At 42.7% G+C, this 20852-nt stretch overlaps 1 protein-coding gene across 3 annotated transcripts in view; it reads left to right on the top strand.

Moving 5' to 3' along the window:
- LOC139239466 (neuroblast differentiation-associated protein AHNAK-like) overlaps positions 1-19248 on the top strand; it is a 49755-nt gene extending 30507 nt beyond the window's left edge. For 2 of the 3 annotated variants that reach the window (XM_070868233.1, XM_070868232.1), the window contains one exon: positions 422-19248. In XM_070868233.1, the coding sequence (XP_070724334.1) occupies positions 422-17767 (17346 nt within the window). In that variant the 3' untranslated portion in view covers positions 17768-19248. The remainder of the gene's footprint in view (positions 1-421) is intronic. The other variant, XM_070868234.1, reaches the window with a different exon arrangement.
- The last annotated feature ends 1604 nt before the right edge of the window (positions 19249-20852 follow it).

Genomic DNA, 20852 nt, shown 5'->3' with positions numbered 1-20852 from the left:
GCGTGGAAAGGTGGGCAGGTGGAGAGTGGTAAGGAAGGAAGTACTGGAGACTGGATTTAGAACACCATAGGACGTACAATGAGACATAAGACTAGGAGGTGGGTGCGTCAAGATAATGAATATTGGTAGGATGTTCAACTTTGGGCAAGGGAGGACATCACAGCTAAGCTTGTTCCTATCCTCATTGGATGTGCACACATATGCTCTTCAACAGAATCACTGGACAGGGAGCAGAGTGGGTATACTGGTTGACCTTTTTTTCCCTTCCTAGCTCTTGCACTGCCACACTAGCTGAATTCAGCTAGCTCAACACAGGCCTGAAACTTGGACTTTCCTGGCCTACATGGGAGCTTAACAGTTTCTCTTAAGTAAAAACTAAAGTATGAAGCTGGATATGACACAGATTTTCTATTTCCTCTAGAGTGGAGATGATGAAGACTATCAGAGGATTTTCAGAACAAAAATCAAGCCTCGTCTGAAGTCAGAAGATGGTATTGAGGCATCAGATCAAGGTGACAGATCTTCCAGTGTACATATCACCAGAAAGGTCATTACACGTAAAGTTCATACATCCGGCCCCACAGTCATGACAGACATGGACATCCAGAATCCAGACTTTAAAATAAAAGTTCCAAGATATGAGCAAGTCACCGTTGAGCGATCAGGACCAAAACTGGAAACGTCAGAGATGGATGTAGATGTTAATCTCTCGGGCACTGAAGGTCTGCACTTTCCAATGGGAGACAGCCAGCGGACAACACACACAATGCACATTGTGAAAACAAAAGTTGTAGAGGTATCTGGACCGGATACAGAACATGGACAGACTACGTTTCATATGCCCCAGATCAATTTATCAGGAGGAACAGTGCAAACATCAGATTTTGATGTCAGACATGCAAAGACAAATGTGGATTTTTCTGCACCAAAAGTTACAACAGATCTACAAATACCTGTTACTGATACAAGAACAAAACTGGATGTTGACATTGGAGGTTCAGATAGGAAAACCAAAATGCCTTCAATCAAGATGCCGGAGTTGAGTATTTCTGGGTCAAAAGTGAGAGGTCCAGTTGTTGATATTCAGACAAGTATAGCAAAAACAGACATTTCTGTTCCCAACATCGAAGCCGATCTAAATACATCTGGAAATCATGATTTAAAAGGTCCAAAGATTGATGTTCAAACATCAAAAATACATGTTGATGGTTCAGGTTTCAATGCGCAAGATGGGAAACTAAGTATCAAAACGAAGACACCAAACTTCAATATTTCAGGTTCCAATGTGAAAGAGATTCCAAATGCCCAAGTCACAACCAAGTGGACGAAAGTAGAAGGACCAAATCTGAACATCGGCGCCAACTTTACCGAGGCAGATGTTAAGCTGTCTGGACCAAAGATAGAAGGCGGTGTTCAGATACCTGATGTAGATCTGGATGGTGAAGGAGGTGCTGGTAAAATCAAAGCCCCTCAATTTAAAATGCCGGGATTCAGTGTCTCAGGAACGACGATTCAAAAGCCTGATTTTGATCTGGAAGTCAAAGGCCCAAAAGTGACAGGAGATGTTGATGTCCCTGATGTTAATATGGAGAGTGCTAAATTGAAAATGCCAGGAATCAGTATGTCAGGACCCAAAATCCAAAAGCCAGATTTTCATTTACACCTCAAAGGTACAAAAGAGACAGGAGATTTTGACGCCCCTGACATCAATCTAGAGGGTGACATCACAGGCCCAATTATGAATATTAAAGGTCCCAAAGTAGATATCGAGGGAACTGATGTAAAAGGAAGTGGGCTCAAGTTTTCAACGCCTTCAATAGATATGCCCAAAATTAAGGCTCCAGATTTTGATTCGAGTTTTAAAGGCCCAAAGCTGAAAGGGGCTCAGGATATTAATCTTCCTGCTCGAAATATAACGGGAGAGATCAAACGTCCAAAGGTAGATGTACATGCACCAGAAGTTCAACTAGGGGATGGAAGTCAACAAATTGAGATGCCTAAGTTCAGATTGCCCAAATTCCAAATGGGTGGAGGTAAAGTAGAGGGATCAGATCTAGACATTGATGCTAACCTTCCCAAAGCAGATGTTAAGCTATCTGGGCAAAAGATAGAAGGAGGTGTTGAAATACCTGATGTAGATTTGGATCTTGGAGGAGGTTCTGGTAAAATCAAAGGCTCTAAATTTAAAATGCCGGGATTTACTATCTCAGGACCCAAGTTCAATAAGCCTGATTTTGATCTGGAGTTCAAAGGTTCAAAAGTGAGTGGAGACGTTGATGTCACTGATGTTCATCTGGAGGGTGACATCAAGGGCCCAAATGTGAATATTAAAGGTCCTAAACTAGATATCAAGGGACCTGATGTCAAAGGAAGTCGGTCCAAGTTTTCAGTGCCTTCCATGCAGATGCCCAACATAAAGGCTCCAGACATTGATTTGAATTTTAAAGGCACAAAAGTGAAAGGCGACCATGATATTAACCTTCCTTCTGCAGATATAGGCGGAGAGATCAAAGGACCAAAGCTAGATGTAGATGTAGATATGCCAGAGGCTGACATTGAAGGCAGCAGTGGAAGGTTCCAAATGCCTAAATTCAGATTGCCCAAATTCCAAATGGGTGGAGGTAAAGTAGAGCGACCAGATCTAGACATTGATGCTAACCTTCCCAAAGCAGATGTTAAGCTATCTGGGCCAAAGATAGAAGGAGGTGTTGAAGTACCTGACGTAGATTTGGATGTTGAAGGAGGTTCTGGTAAAATCAAAGGCCCTAAATTTAAAATGCCGGGTTTCAATATCTCAGGACCCACGTTCCATAAGCCTGATATTGATCTACACCTCAGAGGTCCAAAAGTGAGCGGAGGTGTTGATGTCCCTGATGTTAATCTGGAGGGTGACATCGAAGGCCCAAATATGAATATTAAAGGTCCTAAACTAGATATCGAGGGACCTGATGTAAAAGGAAGTGGGCCCAAGTTTTCAATGCCTTCCATAAATTTGCCCAACATCAAGGCTCCAGAATTGGACTTGAGTCTTAAAGGCCCAAAAGTGAAAGGCAACCAGGATATTAACCTTCCTTCTGCAAACATAGGGGGAGAGATCAAAGGACCAAAGTTAGATGTAGATGTAGATATGCCAGAGGCTGACATTGAAGGCAGCAGTGGAAGATTCCAAATGCCTAAATTCAGATTGCCCAAATTCCAAATGGGTGGAGGTAAAGTAGAGGGACCAGATCTAGACATTGATGCTAACCTTCCCAAAGCAGATGTTAAGCTATCTGGGCCAAAGATAGAAGGAGGTGTTGAAGTACCTGACGTAGATTTGGATGTTGAAGGACGTTCTGGTAAAATCAAAGACCCTAAATTTAAGATGCCGGGTTTCAATATCTCAGGACCCACGTTCCATAAGCCTGATATTGATCTACACCTCAGAGGTCCAAAATTGAGCGGAGATGTTGCTGTCCCTGATGTTAATCTGGAGGGTGACGTCAAAGGCCCAAATGTGAATATTAAAGGTCCTAAACTAGATATCGAGGGACCTGATGTAAAAGGAAGTGTGCCCAAGTTTTCAATGCCTTCCATACATTTCCCCAAAGTTAAGGCTCCAGAAATTGATTTGAATCTTAAAGGTCCAAAAGTTAAAGGTGACCATGATATTAACCTTCCTTCTGCAGATATAGAGGGAGAGATCAAAGGACCAAAGCTAGATGTAGATGTAGATATGCCAGAGGCTGACCTTGAAGGCGGCAGTGGAAGGTTCCACATGCCTAAATTCAGATTGCCCAAATTCCAAATGGGTGGAGGTAAAGTAGAGGGACCAGATCTAGACATTGATGCTAACCTTCCCAAAGCAGATGTAAAGCTATCTGTGCCAAAGATAGAAGGAGGTGTTGAAGTACCTGACATAGATTTGGATGTTGAAGCAGGTTCTGGTAAAATCAAAGGCCCTAAATTTAAGATTCCGGGTTTCAATATCTCAGGACCCACGTTCCAAAAGCCTGATATTGATCTACACCTCAGAGGTCCAAAAGTGAGCGCAGATGTTGATGTCCCTGATGTTAATCTGGAGGGTGACATCAAAGGCCCAAATATGAATATTAAAGGTCCTAAACTAGATATCGAGGGACCTGATGTAAAAGGAAGTGGGCCCAAGATTTCAATGCCTTCCATAAATTTGCCCAGCTTCAAGGCTCCAGAATTGGACATGAGTCTGAAAGGCCCAAAAGTTAAAGGCGACCATGATATTAACCTTCCTTCTGAAAACATAGGGGGAGAGATCAAGGGACCAAAGCTCGATGTAGATGTAGATATGCCAGAGGCTGACACTGAAGGCAGCAGTGGAAGGTTCCACATGCCTAAATTCAGATTGCCCAAATTCCAAATGGGTGGAGGTAAAGTAGAGGGACCAGATCTAGACATTGATGCTAACCTTCCCAAAGCAGATGTTAAGCTATCTGGGCCAAAGATAGAAGGAGGTGTTGAAGTACCTGACGTAGATTTGGATGTTGAAGGAGGTTCTGGTAAAATCAGAGGCCCTAAATTTAAGATGCCGGGTTTCAATATCTCAGGACCCACGTTCCATAAGCCTGATATTGATCTACACCTCAGAGGTCCAAAGATGAGTGGAGATGTTAATGTCCCTGATGTTAATCTGGAGGGTGACATCAAAGGCCCAAATATGAATATTAAAGGTCCTAAACTAGATATCAAGGGACCTGATGTAAAAGGAAGTGGGCCCAAGTTTTCAATGCCATCCATAAATTTGCCCAGCATTAGGGCTCCAGAATTTGACTTGAATTTTAAAGGCCCAAAAGGGAAAGGTGACCACGATATTAACCTTCCTTCTGCAGATATAAGGGGAGAGATCAAGGGACAAAAGCTAGATGTAGATGTAGATATGCCAGAGGCTGACATTGAAGGCAGCAGTGGAAGATTCCAAATGCCTAAGTTCAGATTGCCCAAATTTCAAATGGGTGGAGGTAAAGTAGAGGGACCAGATCTAGACATTGATGCTAACCTTCCCAAAGCAGATGTTAAGCTATCTGGGCCAAAGATAGAAGGATGTGTTGAAATACCTGATGTAGATTTGGATGTTGAAGGAGGTTCTGGTAAAATCAAAGGCCCTAAATTTAAAATGCCAGGTTTCAACATCTCAGGACCCACGTTCCATAAGCCTGATATTGATCTACACCTTAGAGGTCCAAAAATGAGCGGAAATGTTGATGTCCCTGATGTTAATCTGGAGAGTGACATCAAAGGCTCAAATGTGAATATTAAAGGTCCTAAACTAGATATCGAGGGACCTGATGTAAAAGGAAGTGGGCCCAAGTTTTCAATGCCATCCATAAATCTGCCCAGCTTCAAGGCTCCAGAATTGGACTTGAGTCTTAAAGGTCCAAAAGTTAAAGGCGACCATGATATTAACCTTCCTTCTGCAAATATAGGGGGAGAGATCAAAGGACCTAAGCTAGATGTAGATGTAGATATGCCAGAGGCTGACATTGAAGGCGGCAGTGGAAGGTTCCACATGCCTAAATTCAGATTGCCCAAATTCCAAATGGGTGGAGGAAAAGCAGAAGGACCAGATCTAGACATTGATGCTAACCTTCCCAAAGCAGATGTTGAGCTATCTGGGCCAAAGATAGAAGGAGGTGTTGAAGTACCTGACGTAGATTTGGATGTTGAAGGAGGTTCTGGTAAAATCAGAGGCCCTAAATTTAAGATGCCGGGTTTCAATATCTCAGGACCCACGTTCCATAAGCCTGATATTGATCTACACCTCAGAGGTCCAAAAGTGAGTGGAGGTGTTGATGTCCCTGATGTTAATCTGGAGGGTGACATCAAAGGCCCGAATGTGAATATTAAAGGTCCTAAACTAGATATCGAGGGACCTGATGTAAAAGGAAGTGGACCCAAGTTTTCAATGCCTTCCATACATTTTCCCAAAATTAAGGCTCCAGAAATTGACTTGAGTCTTAAAGGCCCAAAAGTTAAAGGCGACCATGAGATTAACCTTCCTTCTACAGATATAGGGGGCGAGATCAAAGGACCAAAGCTAGATGTAGATGTAGATATGCCAGAGGCTGACATTGAAGGCAGCAGTGGAAGGTTCCACATGCCTAAATTCAGATTGCCCAAATTCCAAATGGGTGGAGGTAAAGTAGAGGGACCAGATCTAGACATTGATGCTAACCTTCCCGAAGCAGATGTTAAGCTATCTGGGCCAAAGATAGAAGGAGGTGTTGAAGTACCTGACATAGATTTGGATGTTGACGGAAGTTCTGGTAAAATCAAAGGCCCTAAATTTAAGATGCCGGGTTTCAATATCTCAGGACCCACGTTCCATAAGCCTGATATTGATCTACACCTCAGAGGTCCAAAGATGAGTGGAGATGTTAATGTCCCTGATGTTAATCTGGAGGGTGACATCAAAGGCCCAAATATGAATATTAAAGGTCCTAAACTAGATATCAAGGGACCTGATGTAAAAGGAAGTGGGCCCAAGTTTTCAATGCCATCCATAAATTTGCCCAGCATTAGGGCTCCAGAATTTGACTTGAATTTTAAAGGCCCAAAAGGGAAAGGTGACCACGATATTAACCTTCCTTCTGCAGATATAGGAGGAGAGATCAAGGGACAAAAGCTAGATGTAGATGTAGATATGCCAGAGGCTGACATTGAAGGCAGCAGTGGAAGATTCCAAATGCCTAAGTTCAGATTGCCCAAATTTCAAATGGGTGGAGGTAAAGCAGAAGGACCAGATCTAGACATTGATGCTAACCTTCCCAAAGCAGATGTTAAGCTATCTGGGCCAAAGATAGAAGGAGGTGTTGAAATACCTGATGTAGATTTGGATGTTGAAGGAGGTTCTGGTAAAATCAAAGGCCCTAAATTTAAAATGCCAGGTTTCAACATCTCAGGACCCACGTTCCATAAGCCTGATATTGATCTACACCTCAGAGGTCCAAAAATGAGCGGAAATGTTGATGTCCCTGATGTTAATCTGGAGAGTGACATCAAAGGCTCAAATGTGAATATTAAAGGTCCTAAACTAGATATCGAGGGACCTGATGTAAAAGGAAGTGGGCCCAAGTTTTCAATGCCATCCATAAATCTGCCCAGCTTCAAGGCTCCAGAATTGGACTTGAGTCTTAAAGGTCCAAAAGTTAAAGGCGACCATGATATTAACCTTCCTTCTGCAAATATAGGGGGAGAGATCAAAGGACCTAAGCTAGATGTAGATGTAGATATGCCAGAGGCTGACATTGAAGGCGGCAGTGGAAGGTTCCACATGCCTAAATTCAGATTGCCCAAATTCCAAATGGGTGGAGGAAAAGCAGAAGGACCAGATCTAGACATTGATGCTAACCTTCCCAAAGCAGATGTTGAGCTATCTGGGCCAAAGATAGAAGGAGGTGTTGAAGTACCTGACGTAGATTTGGATGTTGAAGGAGGTTCTGGTAAAATCAGAGGCCCTAAATTTAAGATGCCGGGTTTCAATATCTCAGGACCCACGTTCCATAAGCCTGATATTGATCTACACCTCAGAGGTCCAAAAGTGAGTGGAGGTGTTGATGTCCCTGATGTTAATCTGGAGGGTGACATCAAAGGCCCGAATGTGAATATTAAAGGTCCTAAACTAGATATCGAGGGACCTGATGTAAAAGGAAGTGGACCCAAGTTTTCAATGCCTTCCATACATTTTCCCAAAATTAAGGCTCCAGAAATTGACTTGAGTCTTAAAGGCCCAAAAGTTAAAGGCGACCATGAGATTAACCTTCCTTCTGCAGATATAGGGGGCGAGATCAAAGGACCAAAGCTAGATGTAGATGTAGATATGCCAGAGGCTGACATTGAAGGCAGCAGTGGAAGGTTCCACATGCCTAAATTCAGATTGCCCAAATTCCAAATGGGTGGAGGTAAAGTAGAGGGACCAGATCTAGACATTGATGCTAACCTTCCCGAAGCAGATGTTAAGCTATCTGGGCCAAAGATAGAAGGAGGTGTTGAAGTACCTGACGTAGATTTGGATGTTGACGGAAGTTCTGGTAAAATCAAAGGCCCTAAATTTAAGATGCCGGGTTTCAATATCTCAGGACCCACGTTCCATAAGCCTGATATTGATCTACACCTCAGAGGTCCAAAGATGAGTGGAGATGTTAATGTCCCTGATGTTAATCTGGAGGGTGACATCAAAGGCCCAAATATGAATATTAAAGGTCCTAAACTAGATATCAAGGGACCTGATGTAAAAGGAAGTGGGCCCAAGTTTTCAATGCCATCCATAAATTTGCCCAGCATTAGGGCTCCAGAATTTGACTTGAATTTTAAAGGCCCAAAAGGGAAAGGTGACCACGATATTAACCTTCCTTCTGCAGATATAGGAGGAGAGATCAAGGGACAAAAGCTAGATGTAGATGTAGATATGCCAGAGGCTGACATTGAAGGCAGCAGTGGAAGATTCCAAATGCCTAAGTTCAGATTGCCCAAATTTCAAATGGGTGGAGGTAAAGCAGAAGGACCAGATCTAGACATTGATGCTAACCTTCCCAAAGCAGATGTTAAGCTATCTGGGCCAAAGATAGAAGGAGGTGTTGAAATACCTGATGTAGATTTGGATGTTGAAGGAGGTTCTGGTAAAATCAAAGGCCCTAAATTTAAAATGCCAGGTTTCAACATCTCAGGACCCACGTTCCATAAGCCTGATATTGATCTACACCTCAGAGGTCCAAAAATGAGCGGAAATGTTGATGTCCCTGATGTTAATCTGGAGAGTGACATCAAAGGCCCAAATGTGAATATTAAAGGTCCTAAACTAGATATCGAGGGACCTGATGTAAAAGGAAGTGGGCCCAAGTTTTCAATGCCATCCATAAATCTGCCCAGCTTCAAGGCTCCAGAATTGGACTTGAGTCTTAAAGGTCCAAAAGTTAAAGGCGACCATGATATTAACCTTCCTTCTGCAAATATAGGGGGAGAGATCAAAGGACCTAAGCTAGATGTAGATGTAGATATGCCAGAGGCTGACATTGAAGGCAGCAGTGGAAGGTTCCACATGCCTAAATTCAGATTGCCCAAATTCCAAATGGGTGGAGGTAAAGCAGAAGGACCAGATCTAGACATTGATGCTAACCTTCCCAAAGCAGATGTTGAGCTATCTGGGCCTAAGATAGAAGGAGGTGTTGAAGTACCTGACGTAGATTTGGATGTTGAAGGAGGTTCTGGTAAAATCAGAGGCCCTAAATTTAAGATGCCGGGTTTCAATATCTCAGGACCCACGTTCCATAAGCCTGATATTGATCTACACCTCAGAGGTCCAAAAGTGAGTGGAGGTGTTGATGTCCCTGATGTTAATCTGGAGGGTGACATCAAAGGCCCGAATGTGAATATTAAAGGTCCTAAACTAGATATCGAGGGACCTGATGTAAAAGGAAGTGGACCCAAGTTTTCAATGCCTTCCATACATTTTCCCAAAATTAAGGCTCCAGAAATTGACTTGAGTCTTAAAGGTCCAAAAGTTAAAGGCGACCATGATATTAACCTTCCTTCTGCAGATATAGGGGGCGAGATCAAAGGACCAAAGCTAGATGTAGATGTAGATATGCCAGAGGCTGACATTGAAGGCAGCAGTGGAAGGTTCCACATGCCTAAATTCAGATTGCCCAAATTCCAAATGGGTGGAGGTAAAGTAGAGGGACCAGATCTAGACATTGATGCTAACATTCCCAAAGCAGATGTTAAGCTACCTGGGCCAAAGATAGAAGGAGGTGTTGAAGTACCTGACGTAGATTTGGATGTTGAAGGAGGTTCTGGTAAAATCAGAGGCCCTAAATTTAAGATGCCGGGATTCAAGATCTCAGGACCCACGTTCCATAAGCCTGATTTTAATTTGGAGCTCAAAGGTCTAAAAGTGAGTGCAGATGTTGATGTCCCAGATGTTAATCTGGAGGGTGACATCAAAGGCCCAAATGTGAATATTAAAGGTCCTAAACTAGATATTGAGGGACCTGATGTAAAAGGAAGTGGGCCCAAGTTTTCAATGCCTTCCATACAGTTGCCCAGCATTCAGGCTCCAGAATTTGACTTGGGTCTTAAAGGCCCAAAACTAAAAGGTGACCATGATATTGATGTTCCGTCTGCTAGTTTAGAGGGAGAGATTAAAGGACCAAAGGTAGATGTAGACGTAGATATTCCAGAGGCTGACATTGAAGGCGGCAGTGGATGGTTCCACATGCCTAAATTCAAGTTGCCCAAATTCCAAATGGGTGGAGGTAAAGTAGAGGGACCAGATCTGGACATTGATGCTAACCTTCCCAAAGCAGATGTTAACCTATCTGGGCCAAAGATAGAAGGAGGTGTTGAAATACCTGATGTAGATTTGGATGTTGATGGAGGTTCTGGTAAAATCAAAGGCCCTAAATTTAAAATGCCAGGATTCAAGATCTCAGGACCCACGTTCCGTAAGCCTGATTTTGATTTGGAGTTCAAAGGTCCAAAAGTGAGTGGAGATGTTGATGTCCCTGATGTTAATCTGGAGGGTGACATCAAAGGTCCAAATGTGAATATGAAAGGTCCTAAACTAGATATCGAGGGACCTGATATAAAAGGAAGTGGGCCCAAGTTTTCAATGCCTTCCATACAATTGCCCAGCATTAAGGCTCCAGACTTTGACTTGGGTCTTAAAGGCCCAAAACTAAAAGGTGACCATGATATTGAAGTTCCGTCTGCTAGTTTAGAGGGAGAGATCAAAGGACCAAAGCTAGATATCAAGACACCAGAGGCTGACATAAAAAGTCCTAGTGGAAAGTTCCACATGCCTAAATTCAAAATGCCCAGGTTCCGAATGGGTGGACCTAAAGTAGAAGGTCCTGATCTGAATATTGATGCTAATCTTCCCGAAGCAGATGTTAAGTTATCTGGACCAAAGATAGAAGGAGGTGTTGAAATACCTGACGTAGATTTGGATGTTGAAGGAGGTTCTGGTAAAATCAAAGGCCCTAAATTTAAAATGCCGGGTTTCAATATCTCAGGACCCACGTTCCATAAGCCTGATATTGATCTACACCTGAAAAGTCCAAAAGTGAGTGGAGATGTTGATGTCCCTGATGTTAATCTGGAGAGTGACATCAAAGGCCCAAATATGAATATTAAAGGTCCTAAACTAGATAACAAGGGACCTGATGTAAAAGGAAGTGGGCCCAAGTTTTCAATGCCTTCCATAAATTTGCCCAACATCAAGGCTCCAGAATTTGATTTGAATCTTAAAAGCCCAAAAGTTAAAGGCGACCATGATATTAACCTTCCTTCTGCAGATATAGGGGGAGAGATCAAAGGACCAAAGCTGGATGTAGATGTAGATATGCCAGAGGCTGACATTGAAGGCGGTAGTGGAAGGTTCCACATGCCTAAATTCAAATTGCCCAAATTCCAAATGGGTGGAGGTAAAGTAGAGGGACCAGATGTAGACATTGATGCTAACCTTCCCAAAGCAGATGTTAAGCTATCTGGGCCAAAGATAGAAGGAGGTGTTGAAATACCTGACGTAGATTTGGATGTTGAAGGAGGTTCTGGTAAAATCAAAGGCCCTAAATTTAAGATGCCGGGTTTCAATATCTCAGGACCCACGTTCCATAAGCCTGATATTGATCTACACCTCAGAGGTCCAAAAGTGAGTGGAGATGTTAATGTTCCTGATGTTAATCTGGATGGTGACATCAAAGGCCCAAATATGAATATGAAAGGTCCTAAACTAGATATCGAGGGACCTGATGTAAAAGGAAGTGGGCCCAAGTTTTCAATGCCTTCCATAAATTTGCCCAGCATCAAGGCTCCAGAATTTGAGTTGAATATTAAAGGCCCAAAAGTGAAAGGTGACCATGATATTAACTTTCCTTCTGCAGATATAGGGGGAGAGATCAAAGGACCAAAGCTGGATGTAGATGTAGATATGCCAGAGGCTGACATTGAAGGTGGCAGTGGAAGGTTCCACATGCCTAAATTCAGATTGCCCAAATTCCAAATGGGTGGAGGTAAAGTAGAGGGACCAGATCTAGACATTGATGCTAACCTTCCCAAAGCAGATGTTAAGCTATCTGGGCCAAAGATAGAAGGAGGTGTTGAAATACCTGACGTAGATTTGGATGTTGAAGGAGGTTCTGGTAAAATCAAAGGCCCTAAATTTAAAATGCCAGGATTCAATATCTCAGGACCCACGTTCCATAAGCCTGATATTGATCTTCACCTGAACAGTCCAAAAGTGAGCGGAGATGTTGCTGTCCCTGATGTTAATCTGGAGGGTGACATCAAAGGCCCAAATATGAATATTAAAGGTCCTAAACTAGATATCGAGGGACCTGATGTAAAAGGAAGTGGGCCCAAGTTTTCAATGCCTTCCATAAATATGCCCAGCATCAAGGCTCCAGAATTTGACTTGAGTCTTAAAGGCCCAAAAGTGAAAGGCGACCATGATATTAACCTTCCTTCTGCAGATATAGGGGGAGAGATCAAAGGACCAAAGCTAGATGTAGATGTAGATATGCCAGAGGCTGACATTGAAGGCGGCAGTGGAAGGTTCCACATGCCTAAATTCAGATTGCCCAAATTCCAAATGGGTGGAGGTAAAATAGAGGGACCAGATCTAGACATTGATGCTAACCTTCCCAAAGCAGATGTTAAGCTATCTGGGCCAAAGATAGAAGGAGGTGTTGAAGTACCTGACGTAGATTTGGATGTTGAAGGAGGTTCTGGTAAAATCAGAGGCCCTAAATTTAAGATGCCGGGTTTCAATATCTCAGGACCCACGTTCCATAAGCCTGATATTGATCTGCACGTCAGAAGTCCAAAAGTGAGCGGAGATGTTGATATCCCTGATGTTAATCTGGAGGGTGACATCAAAGGCCCAAATGTGAATATTAAAGGTCCTAAACTAGATATCGAGGGACCTGATATGAAGGGAAGTGGACCCAAGTTTTCAATGCCTTCCATAAATTTGCCCAGCATCAAGGCTCCAGAATTGGACTTGAGTCTTAAAGGCCCAAAAGTGAAAGGTGGCCATGATATTAACCTTCCTTCTGCAAATATAGGGGGAGAGATCAAAGGACCTAAGATAGATGTAGACGTAGATATGCCAGAGGCTGACATTGAAGGCGGCAGTGGAAGGTTCCAAATGCCTAAGTTCAGATTGCCCAAATTCCAAATGGGTGGAGGTAAAGTAGAGGGACCAGATCTAGACATTGATGCTAACCTTCCCAAAGCAGATGTTAAGCTATCTGGGCCAAAGATAGAAGGAGGTGTTGAAGTACCTGACGTAGATTTGGATGTTGAAGGAGGTTCTGGTAAAATCAAAGGCCCTAAATTTAAATTGCCGGGATTCAAGATCTCAGGACCTAAGTTCCATAAGCCTGATTTTGATTTGGAGCTCAAAGGTCCAAAAGTGAGCGGAGATATTATTGACCCTGATGTGAATCTGGAGGGTGACATCAAAGGCCCAAATTTGACTATTAAAGGTCCTAAACTAGATCGCGAATTAACATTTGGCGACCATGATATTGACCTTCCTTCTGCCAGTATAGGGGGAGAGATCAAAGGACCAAAGATAGATGTAGATATGCCAGAGGGCGAGATAAAAAGTCCTAGTGGAAAGTTCCACATGCCTAAATTCAAAATGCCCAGTTTCCGAATGGGTGGACCTAAAGTAGAAGGTCCAGATCTGAATATTGATGCTAATCTTCCCGAGGCAGATGTTAAGCTATCCGGACCAAAGATAGAAGGAGATGTTGAAATACCTGACGTAGATTTGGGTCTTGATGGAGGTTCGAGCAAAATCAAAGGCCCTAAATTTAAAATGCCGGGTTTCGGTATCTCAGCACCCACGTTCCATAAGCCTGATTTTGATCTGGAGCTCAAAGGTCCAAAAGTGAGCGGAGATGTTGATGTCCCTGATGTAAATCTGGAGGGTGGTATCAAAGGCCCTAAGTTTAAAATGCCAGATTTCAATATCTCAGCACCCAAGATCCAAAAGCCTGATTTTAATCTACACTTCAAAGGTCCAAAACTGACAGGAGATGTTGATGCCCCTGATGTTAATCTGGAGGGTGACATCAAGGGCCCAAATGTGAATATTAAAGGTCCCAAACTAGATATCGAGGGACCTGATGTCAAAGGAAGTGGGTCCAAGTTTTCAATGCCTTCCCTACATCTGCCCAACATAAAGGCTCCAGAACTTGATTTGAGTTTCAAGGGCCCAAAGCTTAAAGGAGATCAAGATATTGACATTTCTTCACCAAATATAGAGGGAGAAATCAAAGGACCAAAGGTAGATGTAGAAACACCTGATGTTGACCTGGAGGGTGCACATGGACAGTTCCGCATGCCAAAAATCAAATTGCCCAAATTCCAAATGGGGGGAGCTAAAGTAGAAGGTCCAGATCTGAATATTGATGCCAAGCTTCCCGAGGCAGATGTTAATATATCTGGACCAAAGATAAAAAGCGGGGTTGAAGTACCTGAGGTAGATATGGATGCTGACGGTAAAATCAAAGGCCCTGGATTTCAAATGCCAGGATTTAATATCTCGTTACCCAAAGTTAAAGCTCCTAACTTTGATCTTGGGTTTAAAGGTCCAAAACTGACAGGTGATGTTGATGCTCCTGACATTAATATGGAGGGTGACATCAAAGGCCCAAATTTTGATATTAAAGGTCCTAAAGTAGATATCAAGGGGCCTGACATGAACTTTGAGGGGCCTGATGTAAAAGGAAATGGTCACAAGTTTTCGCTGCCTTCATTGGGCATTTCAGCTCCCAATATATCTTCACCAGACATGAATGTTGACTTCAAAGGCCCAAAACTGGAAGGTACTGTTGATATTAAATCTCCAAATTTTGGTATGGGTGTTAGTGCACCTGAATTGGATACAGATAGTCAAGGAGTACATCTGAAAATGCCAAGAGTGAAGGCGCCAAAATTTGGATTTGGAATGAAAGGGCCACAAGGAGACATAAATGCTCCATCTCTTGATATGACAGGTCCTGATGTAGATTTGAATGTTGATTCACCAGACTTAAATGTTAGCACTAAGGGGAAAAAGGGCAAATTTAAAATGCCTAAATTCAACATCAAATCGAAGAAACCTGCAGGAGATGTGAAGGTGATCGTTCCAAAGAGTGACCTTGATTTATCCAACCCAGAAGTGGATATTAAGTCCCCAGATCTAAATGTAAGCCTTGGATCATCAGATGGACAGTTAAATATCAAGCCATCAAAAGTAAAGAAACCGCGATTTGGAAAAATGAAGTTATCATTTCCAGATATTGAGTTTGATCTGGCATCACCAAAAATTAAAGGTGAACTACCTAGTCCAAAGATTGAAGGAAATTTACAAGCACCTGATATTGACTTTTCAGTTGGAGATATAAAAGGTCCACATGTTGACATTAAAGCACCTGGAATAGATGTCAACAAAGATGTTGACTTGAAAGGATCTGGTTTCAAAGCGAAAGGCACAAAATTAAAATTTCCTTCAGTGAACATCAAGTCACCCAAAATATCTGAGCCAGATTTGGATATTAATTTGAAGGGCACAAATCTGAAAGGTGAAGTATCAGGAGATGTAAAAGGCCCAACGCTCAACATAAAGAGACCAGAAATAGATTTTGACGTTGATGCTCCAAATGTTGATATTGAAAAACCAGAAGGTAAATTAAAAATGAAAATGAAGAGGCCAAAGTTTAATATTTCAGGACCTAAATTTAAAGGTTCAGGTGTGGACATTGATGTTGGTACACCAAAATTAGAGAGTGGAATTAAAGGACCCGACGTTAACATTAATGCACCCAGTATTGATCTTCAACCCAAGATCTCTGCTCCAGATCTACATATTGATGGTCATGATGCTAAAGTAAAAGGATCAAGTTTTGAGATGCCATCATGGAAGGTTTCAGGACCCAAAATCAGCTCACCTGACTTCGATCTAAAAGGTGACATCAAAGGACCTAAAATAGACATGAAAGGACCAAAGTTGGATCTTAAGACTCCAGATGTTAATGTTGAGGGTCCAGAAGGAAAGCTGAAAATGCCTGAAATGAATATTTCTGGTACTAAACTGCAAGGTTCTGATCTGAATCTCGGCATAAATGCACCAAAGATAGGAAGTGACTTTAAGACACCAGGTTTAGATGTAAATGTTGAGACACCCGGAATGGACATAAATGCTGATGGTAAATTCAAAGGCACCCAGATTGCAATGCCATCAGTTGGTATCACAGCACCTAATTTGGACATAGATTTAAAGAAACCACAACTAAAAGGCGATGTCAATATTTCCAGTCCAAATATCAAAGGAGACTTCAGAGGACTAGATGTGAATGTAAAATGTCCCAGTGTAGATGTTGATGCTCCAGACTTTGACATTAAAGGTTCAGAAGGAAAGCTAAGGATGCCTCAGATCAACTTTCCAAAAGCTCATATTGACACTACAGGACTGAAGATAAAAGGCGACAACTCTTCAGGATTTGGGGTCACTGTGTCTGATTTCGGTATTAACGCGAAGGGACCTAAACTAGAAGGGAATTTGGATGCTGATCTTTCTGGTCCAAAGATAGACACTGACATAAAATGCCCTAAAGTAGACATTAGAGGGCCAAATGTGAAAATGGACAGACCAGACATCAACTTTGGTGGTCTAAAAGGAAAAGGTCCCAGTGTTGATTTTAATGCATCAAAAGCCAACATAGGATTTTCTGGACCAAAGTTCGAGGGCGACTTGAAGGGAGATATAAATGTCAGTGCACCAGATGTGAACCTAAGTGGTAAAGTAAAGAGCTCTGAAGTGAAAATCCCTACAGCTGATGTGAAGTTTGATGTAAAAGGCGGTGTTGGGGTGCCTGGCTCCAAAGGTGACCTGAAAGGCGCAGAGTTTGATCAAGTTCCTGACACAGGTGCAGATATTAAAACAGCAATAGCTGGTGTTTCATTGGACCAAATGAGAATACCTAAATTCAAACATTCTCAATTTCAAGCAAAAGGGCCGAATCGAGAAGGACCAGAAATGGCAATGGGTGTCAGTGTTCCAGAAACTCAGCTAAATGTTTCAGGTGCACAAGGTCCAAGTGTCAACATTAAAGGACCACAGGCAAGTGTTAACCTGCCAGAAGGTGAGATGGAAAGTTCAGGGATCAGAATAAAGAAAGGCAAAATTAAAATGCCCAAATTTAATTTCTCCAAGTCTAAAGGGAAAAGTAGTATTGAAGGATCAGAGAGTGAATTTAGTGCGTCTGGGGCCAAGATTGATATAAAGGGCTCAAAGGGTAGCTTGGGTTTCAGTGACATTGATATGGAAGGACCAGAAATTTCAGCATCTGGGAAAGGTTCCAGTCTGGACACAAGCACTTCCCCAAAAGGGAAATCAGGCACACTAGATTTCTCGTTATTTAAAAGCAAAAAGTCAGAACGTCATAGGTCGTCATCTCTGAGTGATGAGCATGAACTTTCACCTTCTTCCTCCAAGGGCAGAATAGAATTTGGAGAAGGGGCTGCGGGTGCAAAAGGCAAAAAGTCAAAGCTGAAATTTGGAACATTTGGAGGCTTCGGGGCCAAGTCAAAGGGCTCCTATGAGGTCACTCTGAATGAAGGTGAGGCGGCAGTAGAGGGCAGCGGAATCTCTCTAGTTTCCAAAAAGTCCCGCATGTCCTCCTCTTCTAGCAATGAGAGCGGATCCAGAGCAGGATTCCGCCTCCCTAAAGTAGAACTAAATATCAATAAAAACAAAGCATAATTTTGTAAATAGAGCTGAGTCTTTGTAAATAGAAATTAACTGCATTACTTTTTACTGATAAGCCAAGGCATGGAGATCCATTCGACTTCATCCCTATCTCATTTGCAGGTCAAAAATAGGATGGAATATTTAAAGTGTTGAGCTATTGTTTTTTTTTACAATGCGAGGAATAGAACCATAGTCAGATTTGACCTGCGGATATTTCAGTACACTTCTGTACCAGCTAAAAAAACAAACTAAAGTTCTATTACTACAAGCTGAGAGCAATAGCTTACTAGCAGGAAAAATAAAACCTATTTTGATACATTTTCTATGTAGCGGTTTATTATTTTCATATACTGGTAAAATGGAGGTGTTAAGACATGTAATCACTGGTGCTCTCTCTAGCTTACTTTATTCAATGGAGTTCCAGCTAATATAGGAGAGGTTTTACTGAATATTGATTTCTGAGGAAAATAGAAATGGAGACATTGGTAGAGGAAGAGTTTAAGCTGTCTTTAGACAAATAGATGTCATCCAATCTATACAAGATGAAATTTGGCAATAGCCAAAATAAACTCAATTCGTCCAGTGATTGGGGCCGTATTGCCAGGGTCCAACAGCAATAAGTAAGGTTTGGCCGATTTCAAATTAACAGGGCTGCAAAAAAAAATTCTATTCTGGGTAGCTTAAATTCTTCTGCTTTGTAAATGTGTAAGTGTCTGTGGATCTAGTCAGGGCGTGTTTCCACTGTGAATTTGAGTGTTTATGCCACCAACCTTCCCCCCACCCCTTAACTCGTGGTAGTGCTGCTGCTGTAATCTTTTATTCTCATGTCCTTCCACCCAAAGCCACAAGAGTGAAAGCCAAGTAAATTGCTCAATACTCAACCATATAGTTTGGAGTGAGTCACAGATATTAAAACGTCTGAAGAACTAAATTAATTATCCAATTTAGTTGCATTTCAAATGCCCCATCCCCTTCCAGGTCATCTCCCTGCGCCCCCACACCCCCCCCTCACTCTAGAATGGCTCGGTTGGCAAGTGCACTGCCTTGGCTGTAACTGAGCCTAACAAACCCTGGAGATTTCAGGTTGGATTGCCTGGTGTGAGCTGAGTTAGCTGATCACACATATGGGCATGCCGCCGAAGGAGTCTGTAACATCCAATTTGCTAGCATTGTAAAGCAGAATACGAGAACATACCTATCCTGCATGGGTAATGAGGATTCACTGTCTTGCAGTAAAGCACCGCCTTGCCTTAGTCTACAGATAACACCAATATTCCTTGTAACATAACACGCAGTTTCCTTACGTTTTGAATGGCGAGAATTGTGACTTTGCTAGGTTTTTCTTACCATTTCTTTGTTCCACAACTGTTGTTAATAGAACTTTTTTTTCATAATTCTGTCTGCCCTTTTGCGGCAAACAGTAGACGATGGGAATGTAAGACAAGTGTGTACCTTGTATAAATCAAATAAATTGTTCATTACCCTGAATTAAAGGCTGGTCTGTCTCCCTCTCTTGGTTTTTATTCAAATTAAGAAATAAAAGACTGAATCTTTGATTTGAGCGGAAGGAAAGCTGCAGTTGGCCTGAAGACTGAGGTGTGGAAAAAATAATTTAAGCGGGGTCCCTTGCTGCTGAATACTATTCATTGAGTTCTGCTGGAAAGTGTGTGTCCACATGTGAATCGTGGGCGAGGGGAGCATTAGGTTTGGCTGTGGTGCCCTTCATGGCCGAGCAGCCTTCCAACACCTAGGCCCTGAGATTTCTGGAGCCCCACTCCGCCAGTGGAAGTGTGGTGCGGTGGAACTTCTGGCATCCGGCATGGCCCGGTGTGAATGGGCACCTGCCCCACGGAGGATCCAGTAGGATTGGTGGGAGATTGGCTATTCCAGACAAAAAGTCATCTTTTCAGAAGAAATCCTGCAGGCATACTGTCTCCTGGTCACAAGAACTGGTGGGATTTCAGACAGGGAATGTAATCCTGTCAGTCCCACCTCTTTTAATTACGTTATAACGAACTGAGTGGACACAAGAAGCACCCAACCTTTCTCGTCTGAATTTCTCAACGTAAGGAAAAAGGGTCAGAGACTCACCAAATCAGTTCCCATCCCTAATTAACTCTATTTCCCTCCCATTGCTTGATCTGCGTCCTTGTTCTGCCCTCTTAGGGCCATCAATTTCAGGGTTCTAATGTCCACTCTCAGACCTGAAGAATGGCTGCTTGAAGACAAAGTACTAAGAGCAGCCTGCGCCCTGGCAGGAATCACAACTGTCAGGTAAGGAATGGAGAAATGGAGGGTGATGGGGGTGTGGGGAGGAAAAACTCAGAACAGGGGCACACCGTGATCTTACACGCTATTGCACATACAGCACCTGCTCCAGCACTTCCCTATTCCAAGAATAGGCTGTCTGATTGCTTTGCAATATTTCTGATATACCTTGTATATATCCCTAATAATAAACCTAGAAGGGAGTTTTGTCCATCTGACGGAGAGATGTGAAGCGGAGTATTCTCTTCTCCTGGAGGAGTACGGTTGTCCTTTGGTACCTTGCCAAGTGGCAATGCTTGAGAAGTGATCCTAGACAGTGAGCACTGGCAGGTTATTTTACCGTGAAGAGCATAGTAGCCAAGTCCAGTGTCCCTCAGCCGACCACCACTCACTTTTCAATAATGATCACTGGATAATGTTCAGGATCAGGAACTCTGACTGATTTATTTTTGCTCTCATTGAGACCAATTGAAGATCTGCTTTCTTGGGACAAACCTGGGATCTTCCTCATCCACTTGGTTCAGAGCTACACCCCACCAGGAAATACTCCATATTTACTCACTGACCCATTGAGCGAGCTCAAGGTTGCCATAAAGTGAGGCAGAAAGGGATGGCAACATGGTATATATGTTTTTGGTCAGCTGGGTGACTTGACACTTGCAGAAACTCATCATCGTGCTTATGAATCTCCAAACCAATCTGGTGGCATTGATGAATATATTGGCCCTGAAATCCTGGTTTCTTCTTCCCGCTGGCATTCGACTCAATTCTAGAGGAAAGATGCGCACCTACCTGTTCCTGCTGCGCCCACGAGAGATCCCGGTCCTGA

Source organism: Pristiophorus japonicus, chromosome 27 (genome assembly GCF_044704955.1).
Source record: "Pristiophorus japonicus isolate sPriJap1 chromosome 27, sPriJap1.hap1, whole genome shotgun sequence".
Taxonomy (NCBI): Eukaryota; Metazoa; Chordata; class Chondrichthyes; family Pristiophoridae; genus Pristiophorus; species Pristiophorus japonicus.
This window is presented reverse-complemented; position numbering and strand designations above follow the sequence as displayed.